We start from the raw sequence: 24,214 nt of genomic DNA on the forward strand, positions 1-24,214 counted from the left end.
TCCCATAAATGGTTGCAATTACAAATGTTTTTGGTATATGTGTTTATTTCCTTTATGTGCATAGAAAAAACACACACACACAAAAAAAAGCAGAAGTAAAGAGCCAAAATGTACACAAAATTAAAAAGTTTTGGCACCGTTTTAAAACTCTGGATGAATAATTTTATTTTTAGCACATGATGCTCGTTTAAACTCACCTGTGGCAAGTAACATGTGCTGGCAATATAGAAATCACACCTGAAGCCAGTTACACTGTATAAAAGTTGACTCAACCTTAGGCTGTATAAAAGATTGAGAACGCAAGAAATACCCAGATGTAAACTATATTAAGACATTTTTAAGTATGCACGGTGGGCACACGAGTCATACTCAACCGCCCCATGATGCATTGCGAGCGGAATGTAAAATTGTTCTTGGACCTGCTTCAAGCTAAAAATCAAACATTATCTTTTCAAAATAAAAGCATCTCTACTTGTGCATAATATGGAACTGTGGCTGATCTCCCTGGACGAGGACGGAAGAGAAAAATGGACGATTCTCAGTCAACTTCCACCCAAATTCAGGCTGTCCTGCAGACTCAGTCTCCTGCTCTAGCATTGATGACGTATGGTCTCGGCCAGGGGTCTGCAACCTGCGGCTCTGGAGCCACATGTGGCTCTTTGACTCTTTTGCAATGGCTCCTTGTAGCATTTAAAAATATATGGTATTGATGATTAATGACAATAACTTAAAATAAAATTATGATAAAAGAATTGGTTACCCTAAAAATTAATCACATTGTGCAATAACTTTGCCACCATCCTACTTCACCTCCTGCAACATCTACAGACCATCAACTTTCCTGCACCTGTGGCTAACCTTAAGTTTTAAATCCCTGGTAAGATAACTAACCCAACAAAAACACAATTTTGGAAGAAAATAGAGATTTTAATTGTGTAAGAAAAGATTTATTTAATTGCCAACATGTCGGCTTAATGAATGCATGCTTGATTTGTTGCCAGAAATGAGCTATTAGCATGTGTTGACCGACATGATCTCTCACATTTCATCAAATTCAAGTTATTTTCAAATCCATTAACTCATACAAGTATTTGATATTATTTTAACTGTATAGAATAATAATATTGTATTGTCTTTATTGAGAATGTTTTTTTTTTTTGGCTCCAGGAGGACTTTAATCCAGGCGAGATTAGGCAAAATGGCTCTTTTGAGAGTAAAGGTTGCAGACCCCTGGTCTAGGCTGACACTTTTGCACCCTGACTTTTTTCATTGCACATAAAGGAGCTAAACATTTGTAATTGCAACTATTTCTGGGAGAAATGGTGTAATTTCTGGAAAATTCTAGGGGTGCCAATACTTTTGTCCATGACTGCATGTCTTTATTTGAATAAATCTATAGTGTATTCTAAAGCTGACATTTAGTCATGTTTTGACCTTTCTAAGTGCTAACTGCTCCTTCTGTTCCATCAGGAGATAGAGGTGTAGCCTCTTCCCTCCCGTCCCAGATGAGCCTGGCGAGCAGCAGCAGCTTGGACATGTTCGATCCTCTTCCCACTTCAACATCATTGTCTTCTGCCACGAACCCAACTCGTAAAACTCCCGAGTCCTTTCTGGGCCCCAACGCAGCTTTGGTTAACCTGGACTCCCTGGTGACCAAACCAGCTCAGCCTGCACCAGTCGTCAATCCATTCCTGGCTTCAGCAGGTGAGAAAGCAAAAATATTGTGCCTTCTGACTGAGAGGTTGAGGGTTTGATTTTAAAGCTTGACCTGTTCATGAGTTGAAATCTCCATGGGTCGAAACACAGGCTACGTTTACATGAGAGCTTTAATTCAGAATAGAAATGAAGTCCTCTTTAAAAAGATTAAAAATGACTTAAACACCTACTGTAATTCCAAATAATAATGGCAATTCCAAATTAAACTTAAATCTGACGTAAGTGGCTGGTTTATTCTGAATTGAATAATTCCTCGATCTTGTACACGTTCATTCCACTTGAAAATAATTCCTTTCATTCTGCGCATGCTCGTCCTGCAGTGATGCCGCGCTGGTAACGACATAATCCAGGATGGCTGCCTTAAGGCAAGCGTTGGACTCCAGGCGCGACCATTTGTTTAATAAGAGCCTTAGAAGACATAGATATAATGAAAAGGGTGCATGGACGGAAGCATTAACATGTGGACATTTACACGGACATATCACACACACACACACACACACAAATGAACAAACTCACTGGATTAAAATTATTATCTGAAGGACAGAGACAGCAACAAGTTCAGTGTCAGAAAAGTATTGTTTCTGTTTATGAAGTGCTAACTTATAGCACTACATAGGTTTTATTTCATTTGTAATTTCTATTATTTGCAGATTGACAAAAGTACACATCAATGACTAGTCTCAAATACAGTGGAATGTAAATGTCTACGCCTTCATCTGTTCTGTTAAAAACAGACAATAAATGACTTATAAAGCCACTTTGTTATACTGTATATCAATGTATTGATCAGCCACAATTATGTAATTCAAATGTAAATACCTCAAGTTAAGGGTGTTTCCCTCTCTCTTGCACTTTCTGTTGGTTTCGGTTCTCGCTTTGACTTAATCCCTGAACTCTTGCATCGTTCTGCAAAAAGTTGGTGATGTTTGGGGTGGACCAATCACAGCCCTTGCGGACTGCGTCGCCTCAATGCCTAGTCAGGATTTTTGAGAGAGTCTACGTCTCCATAGAGAGCTACGTTTAGCTATAGCGTCGACCTGACCCAGTAGCACATATTGGCCAAAGTACGGCCTTATGCCTCTCTTCTCGTGCTCAGCAGACCAAAGTGAAACCGTATGTTTTTGTCAAGCTGCTGCTTCAAAACTACAATCAAGATAAAGATAAAAATAGAAAGCATTTGTGTGTTTTATTTTTTCTAGTAGACCAGATACGTCACGTTCGCCCGTGTCCCATCAGAACCCTTCCCAACCCCCAGACCTAAAGCGGAATAAACTTGTTTCCATGTAAACACGGAGCAGAACACTTTTATGTGATTCTAAATAATTAATTCTGAATTAAAAAAACATCATACTAGAAAAGTGTCTTTGCTCCTCTGTCACCACTGGAGTGTAAATGTAGGAGGAAAGGCTGAAAAATAAAAACACTCTATTGTAACGATGCTTGTAGCGTCTACTAATGCACAGATTTCATTTGCTCTGTTTGTTTTCCTGCAGGTGCATCAGCTCCAGCTCCCATTGCCAACCCGTTCCAGGTAACCCAGCCAGTTCCCCCCACCCTCAACCAGATGCGAGCCAGCCCGATGCCGTCTGGCTTCGGCACCATGACCGAGCCCATGTCCCTGGGCTCAGTGCCGGCCCAGCCCGTCGCCGTGGTCCCCCTCCCTGGGATGACTCCAATTGGCCACGGGATGCCTGGATTAGGGGTCAGCGCTATGGGAGGAGTGGGGACCAACATGCCACAGCCACTGATGAGTATGCCCCCCCAGGCTGGGGCGCAGCCCACCGGCACCACCAATCCCTTCCTTTTGTGAGGGGAACCCCCCACACACACACACACACACACACACACCTCCTCCAGTTTCTGCAACTTTTGTTCCTCAAGAGCTTCGAACTGAACAAGGAGTCGTCTTCTCTTCATCATTAGTTGTCAACCCCCTCCAGCCCGACCTTCTTCTTTTTCTTCTTCTTCTTCTTCTACATTATCACACTCCCAACTCCCATACGCTGTCTTTTCTTCTATGGTACAAGCTGCTTAGTCATCCGTGTTCTATAGTGATCAGCGGTGATGCTGATGACCAGGAAGAGTTTACATCTGTCTACAGACTAGAAGAGTCCCAGTGGTGTTTACAGGTTTTTCCACTTAGACTGGAGCCACTGTCCCTTCCTTCATCTCTCACTTTTCTTCTTTACTTCCTCCCTTCTTCTTCTTCTTCTTCTTCTTCTTCTTCTTCTGTGGAAAAGGGACCGAACTAATGCCAGGATCTTATCTCGTCCTTCAAGCTAATCTTACGCTAGCGCACACCTCAGTACTTGTTACACTGTGCAAAATTCAGTGCGGTTTTCCACACACACTGGAGTAAAGATGATGAGTTTATCAGATGTGTTTCTACTTTGTGTGTTTGTGTTAAAAAAAAAAAAAAGCAGAAATTTTGCACAACTTTTTTCCGCTCTACTTTTTAGTTGTTTCTCTGCGACTGTTGGGCTCACCGTTACACCTTAGCTTAGGGGAGGGAGTCTGGCTGTTGAAAAACCACACGCGCTGCCTGGGCTCGCTACCACACGGTGTCCACTCTTTGTCTGGTTCACTTCCAGCTCACTTTGGACCTTTCTGCCAATCTTTCTTATGAACTTTAACCTGACACGGTTTTAACAGTGGACACTCCAGAAGAACCACTCTGGAAAGTAAAAAAAAAAAAAAAAAAAAACTCTGGGACTGAATGGACCCTGGTCTATATGAACTGTTACTGCAAATATACTAACAGCCACATGATCAATTCACCCCAGTGTGTTATACGTAACACATGAACGGAGATGATCAGACACATGTTTTTATTTTCTGTTTGTTTTTAGGGTCAAAGGGATTTGGCAGGCAACTTAATGAACAACCTTTTCTTTTAATTCTTTAAAAAAAAATCCCTTTATTAAGTGGAAACTGGCTTTTGTTTGACATTAATCATGTTATTTGGTGCTGATCAGAGGCTATTTAGAGCAACAGCAGCGTGTGTGTGTGTGTGATCTTAAGAGTGACAGTGGTGAGAATGAATATTTTAATTCCAGCTGGATTTGCTGTAGTGTATTGAACACACACACACACACACACACACACACACACACACACACACACACACACACACACCTGCTCCAGTAACTTGGCAGCACAGGGAATCCCCAATTCTTTCTACAAGCAGTTGTTAATTTGTTTATGTCTTAGTTGTATACTCAGTAGCTATAAGGCTATAGCAAGATTTAACATTTTAAAGCTGTGTTCTTGATAAGAAGCCCTGTTATTAGTAGTTTCACCCCCTGGGGTTTGCTTTTTTTTTTTAAATTCTCTTTTCTTGGAAGCACAACTGTTACCAAAGTCATATTAGCGACTCATTTTTGAAGATGCCACACTTGGAGTTTGTTAAACAAAAAGATGATTTCCTCTTTTTATTTTATTTTATTTTTTTACAAATTTATTAGCTTCACTTATTCTAATGTATTTTTTTCAGAGCTCCAAGTGTTACTGTAACTGATTCTCAGCCCATTTACTGACAGCCAGCTGAAAGTCTTCTTTAAATGGCGCATGATGTAAATGACTAAAGATGAATTTCTACTAGGTGTCCCTGGTTCATCTTTAGGTCATTGTTTTTTTTGTTTTTTTTTAGTTCAACTTATGTGTTACAAAGGCCATCTGTATCTGTTGTATTTCTCCTTTGGTGTGAGTTGGCTCCCCCTGCTGGTCCGCTGTAGCACAGGGACATTTCCACTAGGTGCAGATATTTGATTTTCTCTCAGGCAAAAGGAAGGGGCTGCTTCAACTGTGTGTATGATTCTGAGGACGGTGGTGGTGATGTTTTTTTTTTTTTTTTTTTTTTTAATTGTGAGGACTCTAGAATGAATGGATGAGACCCCTTTCACTTCCTTTTAGACCAGCAAACATTATTCTCAACATATGCAAAGGGAGGGTTAACAGTTGGAACAGCTCAACATGTATTGCAAAGTTTAATTTGCTGATTTAAAAGTTATGCTACTGTTTTAACAACATGTCACTTTGTCACTAGCTTCTACTCCGGCCTCCTGTTCCTGGAAGTAAACTCCAGTTGTTGTGGAAATGTTAGTAATCGATGAATTGGCAGTAAAAAATAAAAAAAGAGGGATTTTATAATGTAAATTAAGTTAAGTTGGAAGTTTGTGCATAGCCAAAAAAATGGAGTGGATTCCTGGCAGCGGTTTGAGTTTTGATGAGGATGCAGTGGAAATATGGCTCCAGTTTTCCATGTATTCACTATACTTTTATTAAGACTAACTTGTGTTCTACAGCTTCCTTTTATGCTTTCTCACGCACACCCGTCTAGTTTACCCTACTTGTAGTACTGGGAGCAGGCTGCTTGTTTCTATCGGATGCACACTCAACCTGTTGGCATTATAACTGTATAATATAATTTATCATTTGTACTATTGTAACATACTGTTCTTCTGTATACCTTTTATTATTCTGTGTAATGGGTTTTTATTTTGTAGGAAAAGTCCTTGTGGTATTTTAACAGCATCTAAACAAATGAACGCAGCAGCCCCGCACCCTGTCGGAAAAAGAACTGTAGCTGCAAAGGTTCAAAATAAAGTGTATCACTTAAGCTCTGTCATTATGGAGTCGGTTATGTTTCTTTTTTTATTGAAAAATACTACCACAAAGGTTTCAATAGGTACTTAGTTGAAAATGGTACAAAATTCATAAGATTTCCAAATGGAATCAAAACATCTTTATCTGGCAAATAAATACTGCTGGAAATTTGTGGATCCTGACCCACGAGTTTAGAATTGTTCATATTTTTGAGAATTTTGTTGCAACCAAATGAATTCAGAACAAAAATATTGACACTGCCGGGGTGTAAAACTCATTTTTGCATAGGGGCCAAATAATTACAAGATTTATCTAAAGTGGGCTGCAGATTTTAAGTGGGGAAAATGTTTTCAACGTGTCCTAGCTTTCAATTCCACATTAAATCATCTGTACAGTATGTCAGACACCTACAATACCAAACCCATAAATGAGTAATCAGGATCTTCACTGGGTCATTCCATGTAATTTCAACAAATGAACCATGCACTTTGGTCTCAAAAACTCCTGAGGTTATTCAATTGCCACACTGTACATTTTTGGTTTGATCGAATTAATACTTTTTTCAGATATGGTCAATTTAGTGAGTGGGGTACAGTATGTGTGGATTTCAGCTTGTCTTTATTTTTCTTCCATTTTCAGCTTCCAATATTTCAGGAACATCATCATATAGCGGTGAAATAACCCAAAGCAGGGGTTCAAAATAAAAAAAAAAAAGTGGAATAAAATAGCACAAGAAAAAAAAATGATCATATTTTAAGAGATGGTCATCCAAGAACTAATGCATATATGTGACTAATCATTAGTGATTGATCAGTCTATGTTTGTAGGTCAAAGCTGATCAAATTACAGGTTTTCCAATTTAGAGGGGCTGGCATGTCCTCCAGATAGGATATGTAGCAGATATTTTCATATATTCTTAGAGAGTAAGTAGAGCTGTATTACTACACCAAATTTCAGTTTCCTATGTGATGCAGTTCCTGAGATATTAGAAGCTGAAAATGGAAGAAAAATTAGGATGCACAGAAATCGTCTCATACCCCCCTACATCTGATCAATCTAAAAATGTACACTGTACCAATTGAATGATCACCAAACAATTGATTGAGAAAAAAATCTGAATTATTTTAGACCTAAGTGCGTGGAATATCTTAAATGTGTTGAAATGACCCCACTTGAAAAATCTTTGATTTTGTTACCAAGTGTTGTATAATTTAGATTGGATTTTAGAAGTATTTTTAAGTCTTTCCACAATTCTTAGTTAAAAATGACTGAGATCATGTGTGGCCAATGGGCCTTCAATTTGACACGAGGTGTAAGGCAACATTTCCTATCAATACCCACCCACAAACTGCTTTCAGACACATATTTAAATATTTATTCAAATTAAAAACTAAATCTATGGTACAAAAAACAATGCACCTAAAATGTACAATATAAAAAACAATGTCACTGAATGTTGTTCCCTTATTATTCCATACAGTAAGTACACATCAACATCCCCTTTAGGACTCATACAGCCATATAAAAATAATTTAAGTATAAAATGTATACAAATTTTTCTGTCACTGTACAAACAAAACTGACAAAAGCAGAGACATTCTTCCAGAATGTGGAAGTTCTATGATTGTTCTTCTGTAGACCAGTTAGACGTGGCCGATGGTGCATTAGCAGAGCTTGGTGACCCTACGTCGTAACCCATCTTCTTCATGTCTTTGGTGGTGATGTGAAAGGAGACTGTGACGAACCCTTGAGAACGAACCCTTGTTGCTGTGGGGCCAAAAGAAGTAAAACCATTACATTCACTGCACTAGGAACAGGATGGTATATGTTTAAATGCTATTTATTTAAAACAATCAATGCTTGGAGAGATTGAGCCAACCTTCTCTGCCTTCCCCATGGGCTACGACTTTAGGATCCGTGTACTCTGGTCGTCGCCCCATCAACCAGCTAATAAAGACAGAACATGCATGAAAGGAATGGATTACCGAAAAAAAAAAAAAAAAAAAACATGTTAAAAATTGTATCTATTTTATGGAAGAAGATTAGGGCCAACGTTATTCAACAAATCAAGAATAAAGTCAAAATGTCGAGAGTAAAGTAGAAATTTTGAGAATAAAGTTGAAATATAATGTTGAGTCGAAAAGACGAGATCAAAGTCAAAACATCAATACGATATTGTGATAAAAATCGAAAGTTTGCAAGTAAAGTCAAATCTACGGAGCATTAATTCCAGCAAGTTCATTTGTCTTTTTTTTCCAGGAAATTTTTATCTCCTGACACGTTTCGACTGTCAACTGCCAGTCTTCCTCAGAGGTGATCGCTTTGATGTATCCCTACGAGTTATCTCATAAGAAAAGCATCTTCCGATGGAGAAAGAACTCATAAGAACACATGAAAGCCATCAGAAGATGTTTTCGCAACATATATTTCCAATCTACGGAAGCTGACTAGGGCCAATTCACCTTATACGACAACAGTCAAATCTGGCAAAAAAAAAATGTGTTTCTGTAGCTCCTCAATAGCCACAGATGGGACTGAATGCTCCACCTCCTCCAAACGTTACTGTTTTTTCCTTCTGAACAGATGACGTTTTTGGCAACATCTCTACAAAGTCCTTAAAGAAATTCATTCCGTAGACGGTCACAATCTGCTGTTTTTGTTGTATGGTGAATTGGCCCTCGTCAGCTTCTGTAGATTTGACTTCATTAGCAAACCTTCGACTTTTATCACGATATTGTATTTTGACTTCATTTTGGAAATTTCGACTTCAATCTCTACTTAATTCTCGACATTTCCACTTTATCATCGACATTTCTACTTCATTATCGACATTTCGACTTTGATCTCGACATTTTGACTTCCATTTTGATTTCCATTTTGATATTTTGACTTCCATTTTGATATTTTGACTTTAATCTAAACATTTTCTCAACTGGCCCTAATCGGCTTCCATACTATTGTCCAATCAAGCACTGAGCTGCTGTGTTCTCAGTCAGACTCTCACAGGCTGAAGAGATGCTACTAACGCTCAGCTTGCTCTGCTTCCTTTTTGACAGGCATGACTCATCTTCTGCAGCACAGTTTGACAGAGACAGAATTTTTTGTCACACATCTTACCCTGTGAATTTCTGGAGTCTCCATGTGGGCTCAGGAACAAACATGGGAATTGTTCGAGTATGTCTGAGGGGGGGAAAAGGAACGCCAAAGCTTACTGTTCTGTAACTGCCATTTCAGAGCCTTTAAGTCAGTGATGCCAAACCTATTTTTGGGTCGTGACCCCATTTTTTTTTCCATCAAAGATTTCTAGCGACCCAAGACACTTTTGTTTTTTTCTTTCTAGAAGTAGTTTTTGATTATGTCTGTGATTTTGTGTAACAAGTAGCCAGGATTAAAGCACAAAGTGATGAGTGACAAGATTTACATTTGAGAAAGTAAAAGTTTAGAATACAGTCATAGTAGTTTGAGATTGTGAGTGGTGTTTTCATTTGAAAACGAATAATAAAAAAAAATATATTATTTTAATCAGTTATTGTTTTTTTTCAAATATATTATTAGTTGGGATGTAACGATTCACTCAACTGCCGATACGATTCACGATACTGGGTTCACGATATGATTCTCTCACGATTTATTTTACAAAATGGGACTGTAGAAAAATGATGACTGAAAAATATTCCTTTATTTTTTGGGGGAAAAAAACTATAAAAAACTATAATGTTTTCCTTTTATTTTTCATTGTCAAAAGAATCCCTTGATAAACTATTCAAAACACTGCAATTTAACTAAAAATAAATCTTGAATGAAATAAAAGAATAATACAAATGAAGAAGAAGCCTATTACTTTAAATTCTGGTTCTATAGTAAACAATGCAAAACTGCATAATAGTTCTTTTTAAAAGTGCAACTGAAAATGTATTTTGTGCCTTACCAAATGGACTTAAAAAAAAAAACCAAAAAAAAAACCCCAGTCATTTCACTGTATTTAGGTCAGATATTTGTTTGGACCAGCAGAGGGCGCTGGTAACCCGGTGGTTGGTTGGCATGCAGCTAATCTAGCAGTGAAGAAGAGATGCTATGCTAGCAGACAGAGTTAATAGAAAAATGTGACTTTTACAGATATTCACGTAATATTACAGATATTTTTTGGTACTAAAGTGGTAAGGAATCATTTATGAACATGTTTAAAAGTAGAAGTCGGCCAGAAAGAAAGTATTAGCAGATTCTGCCCACCGCCAACACTTCAGGAAAAAGTACTGCGATTCAATTTTCACAGTATCGATGTGAATCGTGATACCTATGAATCGATTTTTAACTGCCTTACGATTAATCGTTACATCCCCAATTATTAGACATTTCAGGTGACCCCAAGGTTGAAAAACACTGCTTTAAGTCCTGTACCTCTAACTTTTAAAGTGAAATCTGCACTGATCAGACTTTATTATAACAAATATTTCCAGAAACCCAATGCAAACCAAAGTAAGGGTAATTAAATACTGACCTTCCAGGTGTGAAGGGGACATGTGTCGCTCCATAACCTCTGACCACATCATTTCCAAACACATCTGGACCATACACACTTACCACAAGTTGAGGCCCTGTAACAAAAGACAAAAAAAATTACCTCTTTTTTTTTTTACGAGTGAAATCTGAACTTTTGAGGCTAGAATTATGATTTACTGAGGATGCTTCATGTTTTCCTGCAAACATAGAAAAACACCAACCAGCTGTTAGTGCTTAAGACTGGATGTGTAACACTTACATCCAGAGGGATTTGCACTCTTAAACGTAGCTTCAAGTGGGAAGTTCCATATCAGCTTGTGTGAGGACTGAGTGCTTTTAGAGGTTATCTGAGTGATGCCTTCCTCTAAACCCTGAACACACACACACACACACACACAAGCGCCAAAGGTTATGAAATAGCCCTTAAACCAGCCTGTGCTTGTTCTGACCTTTTCCACTTGGAACCAAAAACTATTGTTTTCTGAACTTCTCTGACATCTGCCTCTCTATAGCACAGACGAATAAGACACTCATAACTATTGTGTTATTAGTTCATCTTGCATCTGAAAAACACAAGGTAAACATTATCAAACACACACATATATACATATATATATATGTGTGTGTGTAGATTACTTATTAAAATTTCTTAAAATTGCACTATAGCTGTATTTAAGGGTTGTTTTTTGGCCGTGGCTACGGGTACATTAAACTTATCCATATACTGCCACTCTATGGATACGCAGCGCCACTCATTGGCCAGTTTAGGTCACATGATAGGTGCACCATGTGACTTAAAGTTCCGTAATTTATATTTTAGCTCATATTTATTTTTAGCTACCCCGCTAACTCATTTATTTTAGCCCTAACCCTAACTCTAATCATAAAATGTTTATTTTTGTCTGAAAATTATTTTTAAAGGTGGAATTTGCCGAGTTAAATATGTTAAAATGAAAACAAATTGTCAAATGTGGGATTCAAACCGGGGCGTGGCTTAGTGGTTAGCACGTCCGCCTCACAGCAAGAAGGTCCTGGGTTCAAGCCCTGGGGTGGACACTTGGGTCCTTTCTGTGTGGAGTTTGCATGTTCTCCCCGTGCTGCGTGGGTTTTCCTCCGGGTACTCCGGCTTCTTCCCACAATCCAAAAACATGACTGTAAGGTTGATTGGAGTCTCTAAATTGCCCATAGGAGTGAATGAGAGAGTGAATGGTTGTCTGTGTCTCTGTTGCCCTGTGATGGACTGGCGCCCTGTCCAGGGTGTACCCCCGCCAAGCGCCCTATGAGAGCCGGAGATTGGCACCGGCAGACCCCCGCGACCCTGTTAAAACGGGAATAAGCGGGTAAGAAAATGGATGGATGGATGGGATTCAAACCTGGCACAGTGGTACCACAGGCACATTGTGCTTGTGTAGAAAAGCTCCAGAAATGTATCTGTAGTCCATAGGGCTATGGATACGTTGAACGTAATTTCTTTTTTTTTTTTTACTTTATTTTGTTTTTTACTAAAAACAGATCTGTGACCCAGTTTTGCGTCCCAAATCCACATGTTGAGAACCCCCAGGTTTAGTACTTGCACTGTTTCATCTGCTCATGTTGCCAGATTAAGGTTCTTTTCCGCGTTTTCTTTTCTATTGAATTTACTCAGCCAAAATAACACACACATTTACAAACAGCTGTTATACTTTAGTTGTGATAACGACCTAAAAGGTTCATAGAAAAGCTCAAGTCAATACATTGTAAACATTTATTCGATATTCACAAAAACAGCGCAACTCTCTTTGACATTCCCTATTAGCACAGGTAGAAAGCACTTGGTAAATGAATGAATAGGTACTCACGGTGGTGGGAGCCCAGTCGTGGCCGTAGACAAAACAATATTTGCAGTATAAGTTGTCATATCCTGGAAACTGACGAGCAGCAGAACATATCATGTAAGTTATTGCACCATCTGGCATCACTTGTTTACGGTGTAACGCTTCTCAGAGCTAGCCTGCTGCTAGCTAACGTGGTAAGCTAACAGAAAAAAAGCAATAAAATAAAACTCACATTCGCTCCCTCTATCTGTCCGTTCACCATCAGCAGAAACACAGACGGGTTGTTGGTGGCCATTACAACGTTTCCTCCTATTCTCCTAAATTGACGCTGAAGCCTTTTTTCTTTTCTTTTTTTTTTTTTGTATACGGAAAACTACATTAGCCGCAGATTAGCTGTGTCCATGCTAAACTAGCTCTGTTGTCATGGCGACGCTTCCCACTTTTTCCTGTCATTTCCGCTGGCCACGAGGAGGCGCCAGTGTAACAAGATGGATATGTAGGCGACACAACAATAAGATACTTATTATTTAAAATAACACAACCAGAGGTGGCAAAATACTCAAGTAAAAGTATCGACACTTGAATAAAAATAACTTTGGGAAAAAACAAGTATTGAAGTTTTCCTTCCTTACTTGAGTAAAAGTGTTAAAGTAAATGCTACTAAATGTACTAAGTAAAAAAGTTTTGATTGATTGATCGATTATTTATTCTGAGTTCAATGTACATTACATATACACATGACTCTTTTAGAATTAACATACTTTCATATTTACATAAACTCAAAAAGGAGTGGGAGGAAGTAAACTTGTAAATTCCCACCCCAGGATTGACATAACAGATAAACAGTTTACATACAAGAAACATATATATGCATATACACATAATTATATAGACACGTATAAATATACAAAAGGATATGTTACCAACAATGGTAAGTACTTTAGTAGATCACAATCTATTTATTTTTATATATATTTCTGTCATTCTTATACTAAGAACACCTCCTACATTGTTCACCCAGATACATCTTTTTCCTTTATAGTAAAACAAATGTCCCTTCAATAACAAGACTGGGTTTTTAAACCAGCAAATTCCATGTATATATATATATATATATATATATATATATATATATATATATATATATATATATATATATATTTAAGAACTTATAGAAAACTGATACATGGAAATTCATTAAATCTGTTACCTTTAAAAACCTGGTGAATTTAGCACTCATTATAAATCAAATGTGTAAATAAAATGTTTCAAGGAAAAACATAAATACATAAAAAATGCAAATACTCAATTAAACCCAGAGCAGCTTTAAGTTAAACATTTTTAAAAACTTGAAAACGTTAACCATAAAACTAAGGGACCTGCCTAAGAGAAAAAAGATCAAACTACCAACGTGTTTCATTCTGCCTCAAGATAATCATGTTCTGGTTTCGGGAATGGAGACGTGCCCTTTTGGGCCTGAAAATGAGTGGTGCTGCTGAAAAGCGTTTCACAAGCGCGTCTTTTTACGTCGTGGCGTCATCTTCGAAGGTCTTTTAGGAAACGAGCTCATTTTTAAAATGTAAGGAGTACAAAGTACAGATATTTGTTTCAAAAAGTAAGGTGTAAAAGTAAAAAGTTGTAAAAAAAGAATACTCAAGTAAAGAACAGATACCAGAAAAAACTACTTTGTTACTTGTCACCTCTGTAAATAACGTAACGCGACTCTACTCTCCCACATAACTACTGAATACAGTATGTCATAAAGAAAAACATTATTGGTGTTTATAATGTATAGCACCTCATATATTTAAAAGTTAGCAACAGGGGGTTTATGTGAATTTAGTGTTACACTCATTTGTGGGAGTAGAAAACTACTCAAAACCTTGGATTTTGGTTAACAATGACTGATGTTTGTGAATGCTGGATGTTTAATTTTAGAAAGTGTTTATTTGTACGGTTGTTGTACGGACAACCCCCGGTGCTATAGGTACAGTTACCGAAGTACACGTACGTAGCATCTTAGGGTTAGGTTTAGGGATAGGGTTAGGTTTAGGTTTAGGTTTAGGTTTAGGATTAGGATTAGGGTTAGGTTTAGGGTGGGGGTTAGGGTTTGGTTATAACCCAATATCGCAGCAATTTTTAGGGTTAGGTTTAGGGTTAGGGTTAGGTTATAACCGAATATCGTAACAATTTTTAGGGTTAGGGTTAGGTTATAACCGAATATTGTAACAATTTTTAGGGTTAGGTTTAGGGTTAGGGTTAGGTTATAACCGAATATCGCAACAATTTTTAGGGTTAGGTTTAGGGTAAGGTTTAGTCTTAGTCACGTGACCTAAACTGGCCAATGACTGACCTATCACATGACCTAAATTGGCGAAATAGGGACGCTGCGTACAGATAGAATATCAGTATATTGATATGGCAACCGTATAGATAGCCACTGCCTTATTTTGAATTGTCCCATAGTGATGTATCCTAAAATGTGTTGTAATGTCATGTTTACACAATGCTTGCTTAAGTGTGTTTGATCAGTTTGGATAATTTTGGGATAATTAAAATTTTATATTGCTATTTGTTTTTAATTAAATAAGAAAGAAAAAACATTACTATCATGTGTTTTCTGTCTTTCCCATAATGCCTGAACATAAAAAAGAAAGCTGTTTAAAGGTAGGGTAGGCGATTTTCAAAAGGTAGCATGATTTTGAATGTAGCCTCCCTGATGGCTCCGCCTTTACCCCCCTCCCCTCTGTGCTCCGTCTCACTCACATGCATGCTCACAGCTGCTGCAGAAGAGGAGCTCAGATCATCGCTTGTATTGTGTAGAAACGTTGTTGTCTCATGTCTCATTCATCAGTAAGTAAAAAATAAACTTTATCATTATATATGTTAAAAAAGTGACACCTGTTTTAACTCTGTCAGCGGTGTCGCACTTTCAGTGTGAGCTCGTGCATGCGAGGGATCAAGAACGAGCAGGGAGACAGGGAGACGTGATTGGTTAAAAAAAATGGTTTGTTTTTTTCCATTGGTTGAAGTTATTACAGATTTACAGCTGCTACAGATGATGGATTTTCTTCATTTCTTTTTCAGAGCACATAAGATCTTAATTTCTGTCAGGACATAAAGACAATTTCAACCAAAAACTTACAAAATGTATCTTGAGAAAATCGCCTACCTTACCTTTAATAATAGTTTCCTGCTTGAAAGTAGGTCAAGAATGATCACCGAGGCTCCTGCACCGGATTTCCACTGGATGCATAACATCTCCACTGCATAACTGCTGCGTAATCTGCAGAGCTATATTGCAGTTCCCAAACTGGGGTACCTCTAGGGGACGTGCACTTGAATACCTCTCAGAAAGTACACATAAATACTTGTCAGTTTATTTTTTAACCTTATGAATGTATTTTTTTTAACATGCACACAGACTTTTTCCCTCATCCATCAATAATAATTTGTGACACAACTCTTTAAAATACACCAAAAGGTGAAGTTCAAATTGCAAAAATTGTAAAGCATCAGAAATAAAAGAATAAAGACACTGCTTTACAGTGACGTTGACTGACATTGAACATTTGAATGAGCTCTGAATATCATTTTTTAAGCATTATTTGGTGGTTTGTATTCTAAAAAAAATGGATGCGGAAACGACATATTTGGCACAGGCTAAAAGTCAGGTTGGTACATGTTGTGCCCCGTGCAACAAAGGACATCTGAGGACATCATGGATATGACAAATGAAGTTTGGGGGACTTTTGGGGGTAATTTCATAGAATTCAAATCTGGAAGAATCTGCTGAAAATGAATGTGTGGCCGCTTGTTCTGCTACAAACAAGATTAATTATAGACGGTTAAAGCTTGATGAATTCCAAAATGCCCCTTAGGAAGAAGTTTGTTGTCAAAACAGCATACAGTCAGGAGTAATTACTGGACTACATTGGCTTTGTTCACATACAGTAATTAGCTGTGTTTTAGTCTTGGTGTGCTAAATTGGCTGTATCTATCAGCTTTATCTCACACAGCTGTAATTTCCCTTCCTGTGTGGATCTGCCTTGTTTTGTTCCCTTTTTCTTCTTTCTGTAATTTCACCAAAGACCAGTGCTTTCGTTTACTGTACCTTTGGTCCTCTTAAAACCACGTGTTGTCTTTTGCCATCATTCTTTGATTTTTGGCTTTTTTTCATTTAAGGTGTCATGCAGAAAGTTAACAAAGAGATGTGATCTTTTCTTACCTATGTTCTTCTCATCATCCATCATGTTTTATTTTTAATATCTTTTCTCCACTCACCTGTTCACCTGTCTTTATATATGGAAGCCTGTTTTAGTCACTAAAAAAATTAAAAAAAACCGCCACGGCAGGTCATAATTATGAGTTAAATAGGAGGTAGATAGAAAGTCATATCAATGAGATACATCTGAGCATTTGCTGCATTTTACCATTCTTAATTAAACTTTGAGCAATAATTTATTCAAAACACATATTTTGGCTGTTTATTCATAGAATTCAACACATGGTACCACAGGGGTCCCCAATTCTGGTCCTCAAGAGCCCCTATCCAGCATGTTTTAGATGTTTCCCACTTCCAACACACCTCATTCAAATGATTAACTCACCATCAAGCTCTGCAGAAGCCTGATAACGATCCTGGTCATTTCATTCAGGTGTGTTGGAAGAGGGAAACATCTAAAACATGCTGGATAGTGGCTCTTGAGGACCAGGATTGGGGACCCCTGTGGTACATAGTGTAGAAAATAGTGGGTAGTACATAAATACCTATTTATTGCAAAATGATTCCAGCACATTTTTGTATGTTTTTGCAAATTTACATAAAAATTGTTTGGTCACAATTATGACTTTCTTTCTCATTATTCTGACTTTCTATGTGTCAGGTTCTGTTTTTGTTTGTGTGTAGCCCTTGTGGTCCTCTTTTAGTTATTCTGAGTCATTGTTTTTTGAGTCTGGCCTCCAGTGTTAACTCTTGTCTTTGTGCTCGTTTCTCCACCTCCCAGTGATGTCAGTGTGTTTGGGGATGTGACTGATTAGCTGCCTCATGTTTCACACCAAGTGTGGCCCGTTCCTAATTAAGCCTCTCTCACCATTGAGTTGAGTGCATGGACACAGAGTGATTGCTGGATCATTGTCATATGTTACCCTCCTTGTGTGTTGCTGTGTTTTGTACCCTGCTCCCTGACTTTTTCGTGCTGCCTTTTTGGATTGTTTATTTTTTTATATGTGGACTATTGTTATCAACGGTATCCCTGCCTGCTGCCTCCATCTCTCTCTGCATTTTGGTCCACACTATCCACCAGACTGTTACAGAATGATCCAGCCATGAATGGACCCAGCAGAGAGGATTTTTTTTTAAGCAGCTCTCCTATTAGCAGAGCTTCATCTTCCGGGTGAGATCTGGGGAGATCAAGGCCAATGGAGTTTCTGCCAAGGACCCCTACCTGGGAACTCGACTGGCCTTTTGAGGACCCTGGAGCCTGCAAAAGAAAGGTTGTCAAAAAGAAGGCCCACCAGTCCCCTAGCTTCCAGGCAAGCGTTCCTGAGTCCCCTAGCTTCCAGGCACGGCCAACTACGCCGCCAGTGCCAACTCCTCATACCAGGCCGCCAGAGCCCCCTTCGTCTGGCCCACCGGAGGTGTCACCGTCTGTCTCACCAGAGCCCCTTTTGTCTGTCTCGCCGGAGGTAACCCCGTCTGGCCCGCCCGGGATCTCCTCTTTTGGGCAGCACTCGCCAGTTCTGACCGGCAGCACAGCAGACCCCCAGACCATTGTTCCCCAGTCTTGTTTCGGGGGAACACTCTGTCTGGACCTTCCTCCGGGTCCCTCGCCACCCTTCCCGTCTTGGGGTTTTGGAGCATTTGGAATCCGCTCCTTAAGGGGAGGGTTATGTCAGGTTCTGTTTAGTTTTTGTTTGTGTGTAGCCCTTGTGGTCCTCTTTTAGTTATTCTGAGTCTTAGTTTATTCTGTTTTTTTGAGTCTGGTCTCAGTGATAACTCTTGTCTTTGTGTTCCAGGTATTCCTGCTTGTGTCTCCACCTCCTTGTGACTGATTAGCTGCCTCATGTTTCGCACCCAGGTGTGACCTGTTCCCAATTGAGCCTCCCTCACTATTTAGTTGAGTGCTTAAACACAGAGTGATTGCTGGGTCATTGTCATATGTTACCCTCCTTGTGTGTTGCTGTGTTTTGTTCCCTGATTTCTTTGTGTTGCCTTTTTGGATTTTTTTGTTAATTAAATATGGACTACCATTACCAACGCTATCCCTGCCTGCTGCCTCCATCTCTCTCTGCATTTGGGTCCACACCATCCACAGTCTGTGACACTATTTGATATTTATGACTTTCTTTCTCATAATTATTACTTTTCATCTCATTGTCTTTCATTCTCATAATTGACTTTTTTCTCATAATATTGACTTTCTTATGAACTGACTAACTCGTAAGTATGACTTTCCATGGTGATTGTTTTATTTATTTCCCATAAAGTACAAAAGAAAACCTTTTTGACTCTAGTTCCATTTCTGTGTCTTTTTTATGCCCTTACTTTTTCCTTTGTCCCATATGTTTTCTATCCCACTTCATTTCTTGTCACTCCTTTTTCCCCATTCAACATTCTGACCCCATTTTGTTCCTTTTGCTGTCTCCCTAGTTCTCGTTGTTCCTTCCAAATGCCAGATTTAGAGACAGTTTTAGGACTGGTGGCCCATTTACAGTTGTTATACACTGCGGTTTAGGCCGAAAGGGTCCTTTTTAGCCACAATGGATCCAACTTACGGTCTCAAAACAGTTTATGGAACAACAGAATAACCTGCCAAGATGTACAATTTTAAAAACAACATACAGATTGTGTATCAACATTTCCGAGTCTCGCACTTGATTGTTACTTGACTGCAGATTCCTGCTGCTGTAGATTTATAGGGCTTGGCATGAGTTGGAAAGTTAAGAAAATAAAAGTCCACAATTGGAGTTGGTTCAACTTGCCTTTGATGATGTTTATTGAGCAAAAGCCAAACCACATAACGGAGGGAACTGCCCACACAACACAAGAACTAGATTGTTGTTTGGAATAAAATGACGGACTTTGTTGCTCTTATTAAGATACTTCAGAAGACCAGGAACCTTTAGAGATTTGACCAGTGTGTCCAACTGAGCAATCCTCTGATAAAGGCTTGCAGAAGAAACCACAATAGAAAAGTCAATATGGAATTCAGAAAGAGAACATGTGAAGAGACGAGCTACACTTTAAAAGTGATATTCAACTAGGAACAGGGGTGAACTGGGATGAAAATTCATCCCTGGCATTTTCTGTCCGGACCAGCCGACTACATTATCACCAACGCCATGTAGAAACTGTTAAGTCAGTAATACTCAACATGTGGCTCTTTATGTCTTAATTTTAATTATTATTCTTCCAGAAAACCTTAAAAGGGGGAACTTTTTAACCCCTTTTTACCTATTCCATCTATCCATCCATCTATGTTCAGACCCACTTGTTCCTGTTTTTCAGCTTCACGGGGGTCTGCCGGTGCCTGTCTATATTGGCCATTCTTGACTGCTTTTGGCCGATTTTAGTCACCGTTCACTTTTTACTTGCCACGTTTTTGCCACTTTTGGACCATTTTTCATCACCTGTTACCATATCTGCCTCTACTCGCTTGTCAGAACAAAACCAAAAAACAATGTAGCGGGACGATGCCTGGTATGCCAGATGGCCAGTTCCACCCCTGTCTGGGAAGTTCATTACCAATCTCAATTTATTGGTGGGCAAGGCAGAAACCAAGCTCTCACTGCCCAGTGCAACAATAAAGCAGTGGGAAAAGAATTTGAACACAACTGAATGCTGTTCATTCGTTTTTAATGATTTGCGGAGACACTTGTTACCAAATAAAAGCACTTTTCTGTTGTATGGATACAGCTAAGCTCACACAATAAAACTGTTTTTAACAGCTTTAAAATGCAGACTTCATAGGCTTTCCATGTCCTTCAGAGATGAGGCTATTAAAGACATCACATATTCCTTTCATATACACAATAATGTACCTGGCGGTTGTCTTGGAGAAAGAAAAAGAGAACTGGGTTACTGAAGTGCCCTTCACAGGTATCTCCTTTTAAAGCCAGGCTAGGAAATTGGGAGGTTGTAGAGAGAGGAGTGGAATAAAAGAGGTGAGCTGAAAAATGCTTCTTTTTTAGGTTCATGCCTACTAACAGCCACCATATCAGGTCAATAACATCCTGCCACAAAGTATTATCTATTTATCTGAGTTTGTGTTCATTCAGGTTTCAAATGAGCAAACACAATCCTGCGCGCTGACTCTGTCATCCATGCATGTATTCATAATCGGCCTAGAGAAGTGAGACATGCAGAAGGAGGTTAATGTCTTATACTGTGACTAATGGGTTATGACTACTGCATCAGTGACTTTTGTCTCTTCGGGGAAAACCAGCTCACTTAACCTGCTGCCCAACTGCCTGCAGGAAGGAACAAATACCAAATGTGTGTGAACACAACAGAAAGCAAGTGACGTCAGAACTAGACACAGAAAAAGGAGAGTTTACGCTGGAAACTGAGGGTAACATACAGAGTGTGTATGGACGCTGCTTGGCATCCAGTTTTCGGCACCTGCTTTGAGGTGACACCTTACATGTTCTCATAGGCCTGTTTCTCCCCCAAGCAGATATTTCAAAAACAAGCACAACTACGGTGCCTCACTGGGTGTCTGTGGGACTGGTTAGAAAATGCAAAAACTGTAATGATGACAAAGAAGCAAAAATGATGAAGTGGAATCCAATAAGTTCCTTTCTATTATATCTGAATCCAAGTACCGGTACCTCCAATTTGTCTGACTACAACATTTTGCTCAGAATTTTAAGTAAAAACAACTATAAAGCATAATGACGTACATTTTAAAGAATCTCATTTTTAAAACAAGTGAAATGAAACAGTATTTAGTGCCTCTTGAATAGGTTTATTTCTATAGTTTGTATCATTTATGATCGTCTCCCGCCTGGTGTGGGACCAAGACCGATCCTTGTATTTTCAGTTCATGTTCGAATCAAGATCATTTCTATCATCATTTTGTGTGGTTTTTGTGTGTTATTAGTGTAATTTTGTTGTTGTTTGTCTGTTCTTTTTTGGATGTAAACGATCCAAAAAGTATTTCCTAACACGATCGCTAAAATAAAATAGGTAAACAAGGTAAAATAAGGCAAAAAGTTTAGTTGTGAGCTGGAGCTACTGCTGCGGCCATTCGGTGAATTGCTTTGATAGTTGTAATGTCCCCTTCGTTGTTTGTTTTAATATGTTGAATATATCCCTCCACACATAATGTAACCCCTTTTGCCTGGATCTGGACGATATTGCACAAGTATTGCTCCAAAAAGAGTCACTAACACGCACTGGGAGATCATTCCAGACGAGAACAATTTAGAAAAATGTCAGACATCCGAAAAGTAAACAAGGGGAAAGGTCAATTTTCTAGCTTCATAGTATACCCTCATGTGTGTATTTTTGGTGTCATTTTGTGTATTTTGTTGTTGTTGGTCTGTTCTTTTTATTTTTCAGTAGATTTTTTACTTATTTTGAGTGTTTTTGTTGTCATTTTGTGAGTTGCTGGTAACATTTAGTACATTTATAATTTTTAACGAAAACAAACATTGTAAAACCGCATATTTTTAATGCTTTCATTTGTTAATCCCCCCCCCCCCCCTCTCTCTCTCTTCATCCTGTAGTGCCATTGCGTACCCCTAGGGGTACAGGTACCCATGTTTGAGAAACACTAAAGTCAAGTACCTATTAACCATCCAATTGAATATGGTTATGTTTGTGATGTGCTGATGATATTCCCTAGATTTGTCACCAATTATGCCAGGAAAATAAATGAAGTCTCTTCCTTTTTAAGTTTATACATGAGATGTTTACTGTATGCAAGGCAGTGACGTGCCGTGACCACTAGGGTTGGGTAGGCACGATGCAAATCGAGAACACCAATGACAATTTCATATGTTTCTGCTGGCAAGTGTTGATTCAATTCAAATCAATTTTATTTGTATAAAGCAACTTCCAACAAAGTCATCTCAATGCGCTTATCAAAATATAAAATTCATAATAAGAAAGAAAAAACCCAACCAGATCTACATGAACAAGCATTTAGCCATCTAACAAAATCAACATTGTAAAACACCGTTAAAGAAACATGAACAATTATTTAACATAGTCTCCATACTCAAGATACAGTATATCTCATAACACGGCAACACATCCGTTATCTGTGTTGGAAACACAGAAACACGAGGAAAAAGACAACAACAACAACTCAGAACAGCCTCAGTGAGACGCATCCACAAAGCCAATCCTTTTGTACCATTCACTGTAGAAAATACAAACAATTTTCTGACCTTTCCTTTGCTGAAGGTCTGGTAACTCAGGTGTTGGTCTCCATCTTTTAAAAGTCAAAAAAAGTTTCTCTATCATCTCTGTCATCCTGCCTGTAGTGTTATCCCGCCTACTAGCTAGAGAATGTAGCAGCAGCAGTCACTTGGCATCAATTCACTAATGCAGTGTGAACTTACGTATAGCATTTAGCATAGCACGGTTCTCTACGTTGCCTTTGGACATAAATGGTTGTCATCTTGGGGACCTGACTGCGCATGCGCAAACACGTAAAACATGCAATAGGAATGGAGGCAGAGGAGTGCCTTTGGGAGGGGGCGTGGCCTCCCTCTGCCTTACATCGGGTGAGACTGTGCAATTGTTCCAGGAAATAGCGCTGTTTAGTAATTTGGGCTATGAAACGCACAAAATGCGGACACTTTCAAACTTATTGGTACTGTAGGCTATTGGAAAAGGAAAAATAAATCATTTATAATCATATTATAATCAAAACAAATAATCAAAATATCAATTCACCCTTGGGTAGGCACTGCCTACCTTGCCTACCCTGACGGCACGTCAGTGATGCAAGGGAACCGTGGCACGATTTATTAACAAAACTAAACGTGGGGGGTAAAAAGTAACTAGTAACTTTTACTTTGAGAACTATTTATTAAGATACTTTTCACTTGTACTTCAGTACAATTTCAATCAAGTAACAGTACTTCTACTTGAGTAGGATATATCATTACTTTTTACACCTTTGATGGCTCCTTCATACTCGATGCAAACATCAGTAACATCTCTTTTTCACATTGAAAGGTAACATTCAAGATAATTCAAGTCAGGCTGCTCCATGAACACTTCTTTAGAGAGCCATTTTAGGCACGTCCCACCTGGGAGAAAACCTTGTGGTAAACACAAACAGGGATTATATATCTTGTCTGAAGTGGGGAAAAAGCATGGAGCTATAAAGTGTCACCAGGGAGATGGAGGCCTGGGCTGACTTACCTATCCTGCTGGTTCTGCAAAGCAATCTCAGATAAGGAGGCAATATAATGAATTGATCTGCTCTGGTGGCCATGGGGTTATCCTGCACTACACATTAAATTAGCTGGGATTGGCTCCAGCACCCACTGTGACCCTGTACGATATAAGCATAGAAAAAATGTGACATATTACATATTCACAACTGAAAACAGCT

The 24,214-nt window shown here is 38.8% G+C and overlaps 2 protein-coding genes across 6 annotated transcripts in view; one reads left to right on the forward strand and one right to left on the reverse strand.

The window, feature by feature from the left end:
• Positions 1 to 6,343, forward strand: part of epn2 (epsin 2) — a 37,448-nt gene extending 31,105 nt beyond the window's left edge. For all 4 annotated transcript variants that reach the window (XM_028454795.1, XM_028454794.1, XM_028454796.1 and 1 more), the window contains 2 exons: positions 1,471 to 1,704; positions 3,213 to 6,343. In XM_028454795.1, coding sequence (XP_028310596.1) covers positions 1,471 to 1,704; positions 3,213 to 3,529 — 551 coding nt within the window. In that variant the 3' untranslated portion in view covers positions 3,530 to 6,343. The remainder of the gene's footprint in view (positions 1 to 1,470; positions 1,705 to 3,212) is intronic.
• Positions 6,344 to 7,685: 1,342 nt separating this feature from the next.
• b9d1 (B9 protein domain 1) lies at positions 7,686 to 13,066 on the reverse strand. 2 transcript variants are annotated; one of them, XM_028455161.1, is made up of 7 exons: positions 12,871 to 13,066; positions 12,663 to 12,731; positions 11,084 to 11,195; positions 10,823 to 10,919; positions 9,442 to 9,504; positions 8,204 to 8,271; positions 7,686 to 8,091 (listed from the first exon to the last, which is right to left on the reverse strand). In XM_028455161.1, the coding sequence occupies exons 1-7, from the start codon at positions 12,931 to 12,933 to the stop codon at positions 7,943 to 7,945; spliced, it is 621 nt and encodes a 206-aa protein (XP_028310962.1). In that variant the 5' UTR covers positions 12,934 to 13,066; the 3' UTR covers positions 7,686 to 7,942. The 2 variants fall into 2 exon arrangements, with proteins under 2 accessions (XP_028310962.1, XP_028310963.1); XM_028455162.1 differs by lacking the exon at positions 9,442 to 9,504.
• Positions 13,067 to 24,214: the final 11,148 nt, after the last annotated feature.

This window comes from Gouania willdenowi, chromosome 8 (genome assembly GCF_900634775.1).
Source record: "Gouania willdenowi chromosome 8, fGouWil2.1, whole genome shotgun sequence".
In the NCBI taxonomy this organism is placed as follows: Eukaryota; Metazoa; Chordata; class Actinopteri; order Blenniiformes; family Gobiesocidae; genus Gouania; species Gouania willdenowi.

Coding starts and splice junctions, on each gene's coding strand:
- b9d1 (XM_028455161.1), bottom strand. CDS start 12,933: ATGGCCACCAACAACCCGTCTGTGTTTCTGCTGATGGTGAACGGACAG. Junction 12,732..12,870: donor GACAGATAGAGGGAGCGAAT/GTGAGTTTTATT, acceptor GCTGCTCGTCAG/TTTCCAGGATATGACAACTT. Junction 8,272..9,441: donor AGACTCCAGAAATTCACAGG/GTAAGATGTGTG, acceptor TGTCTTTATTAG/CTGGTTGATGGGGCGACGAC.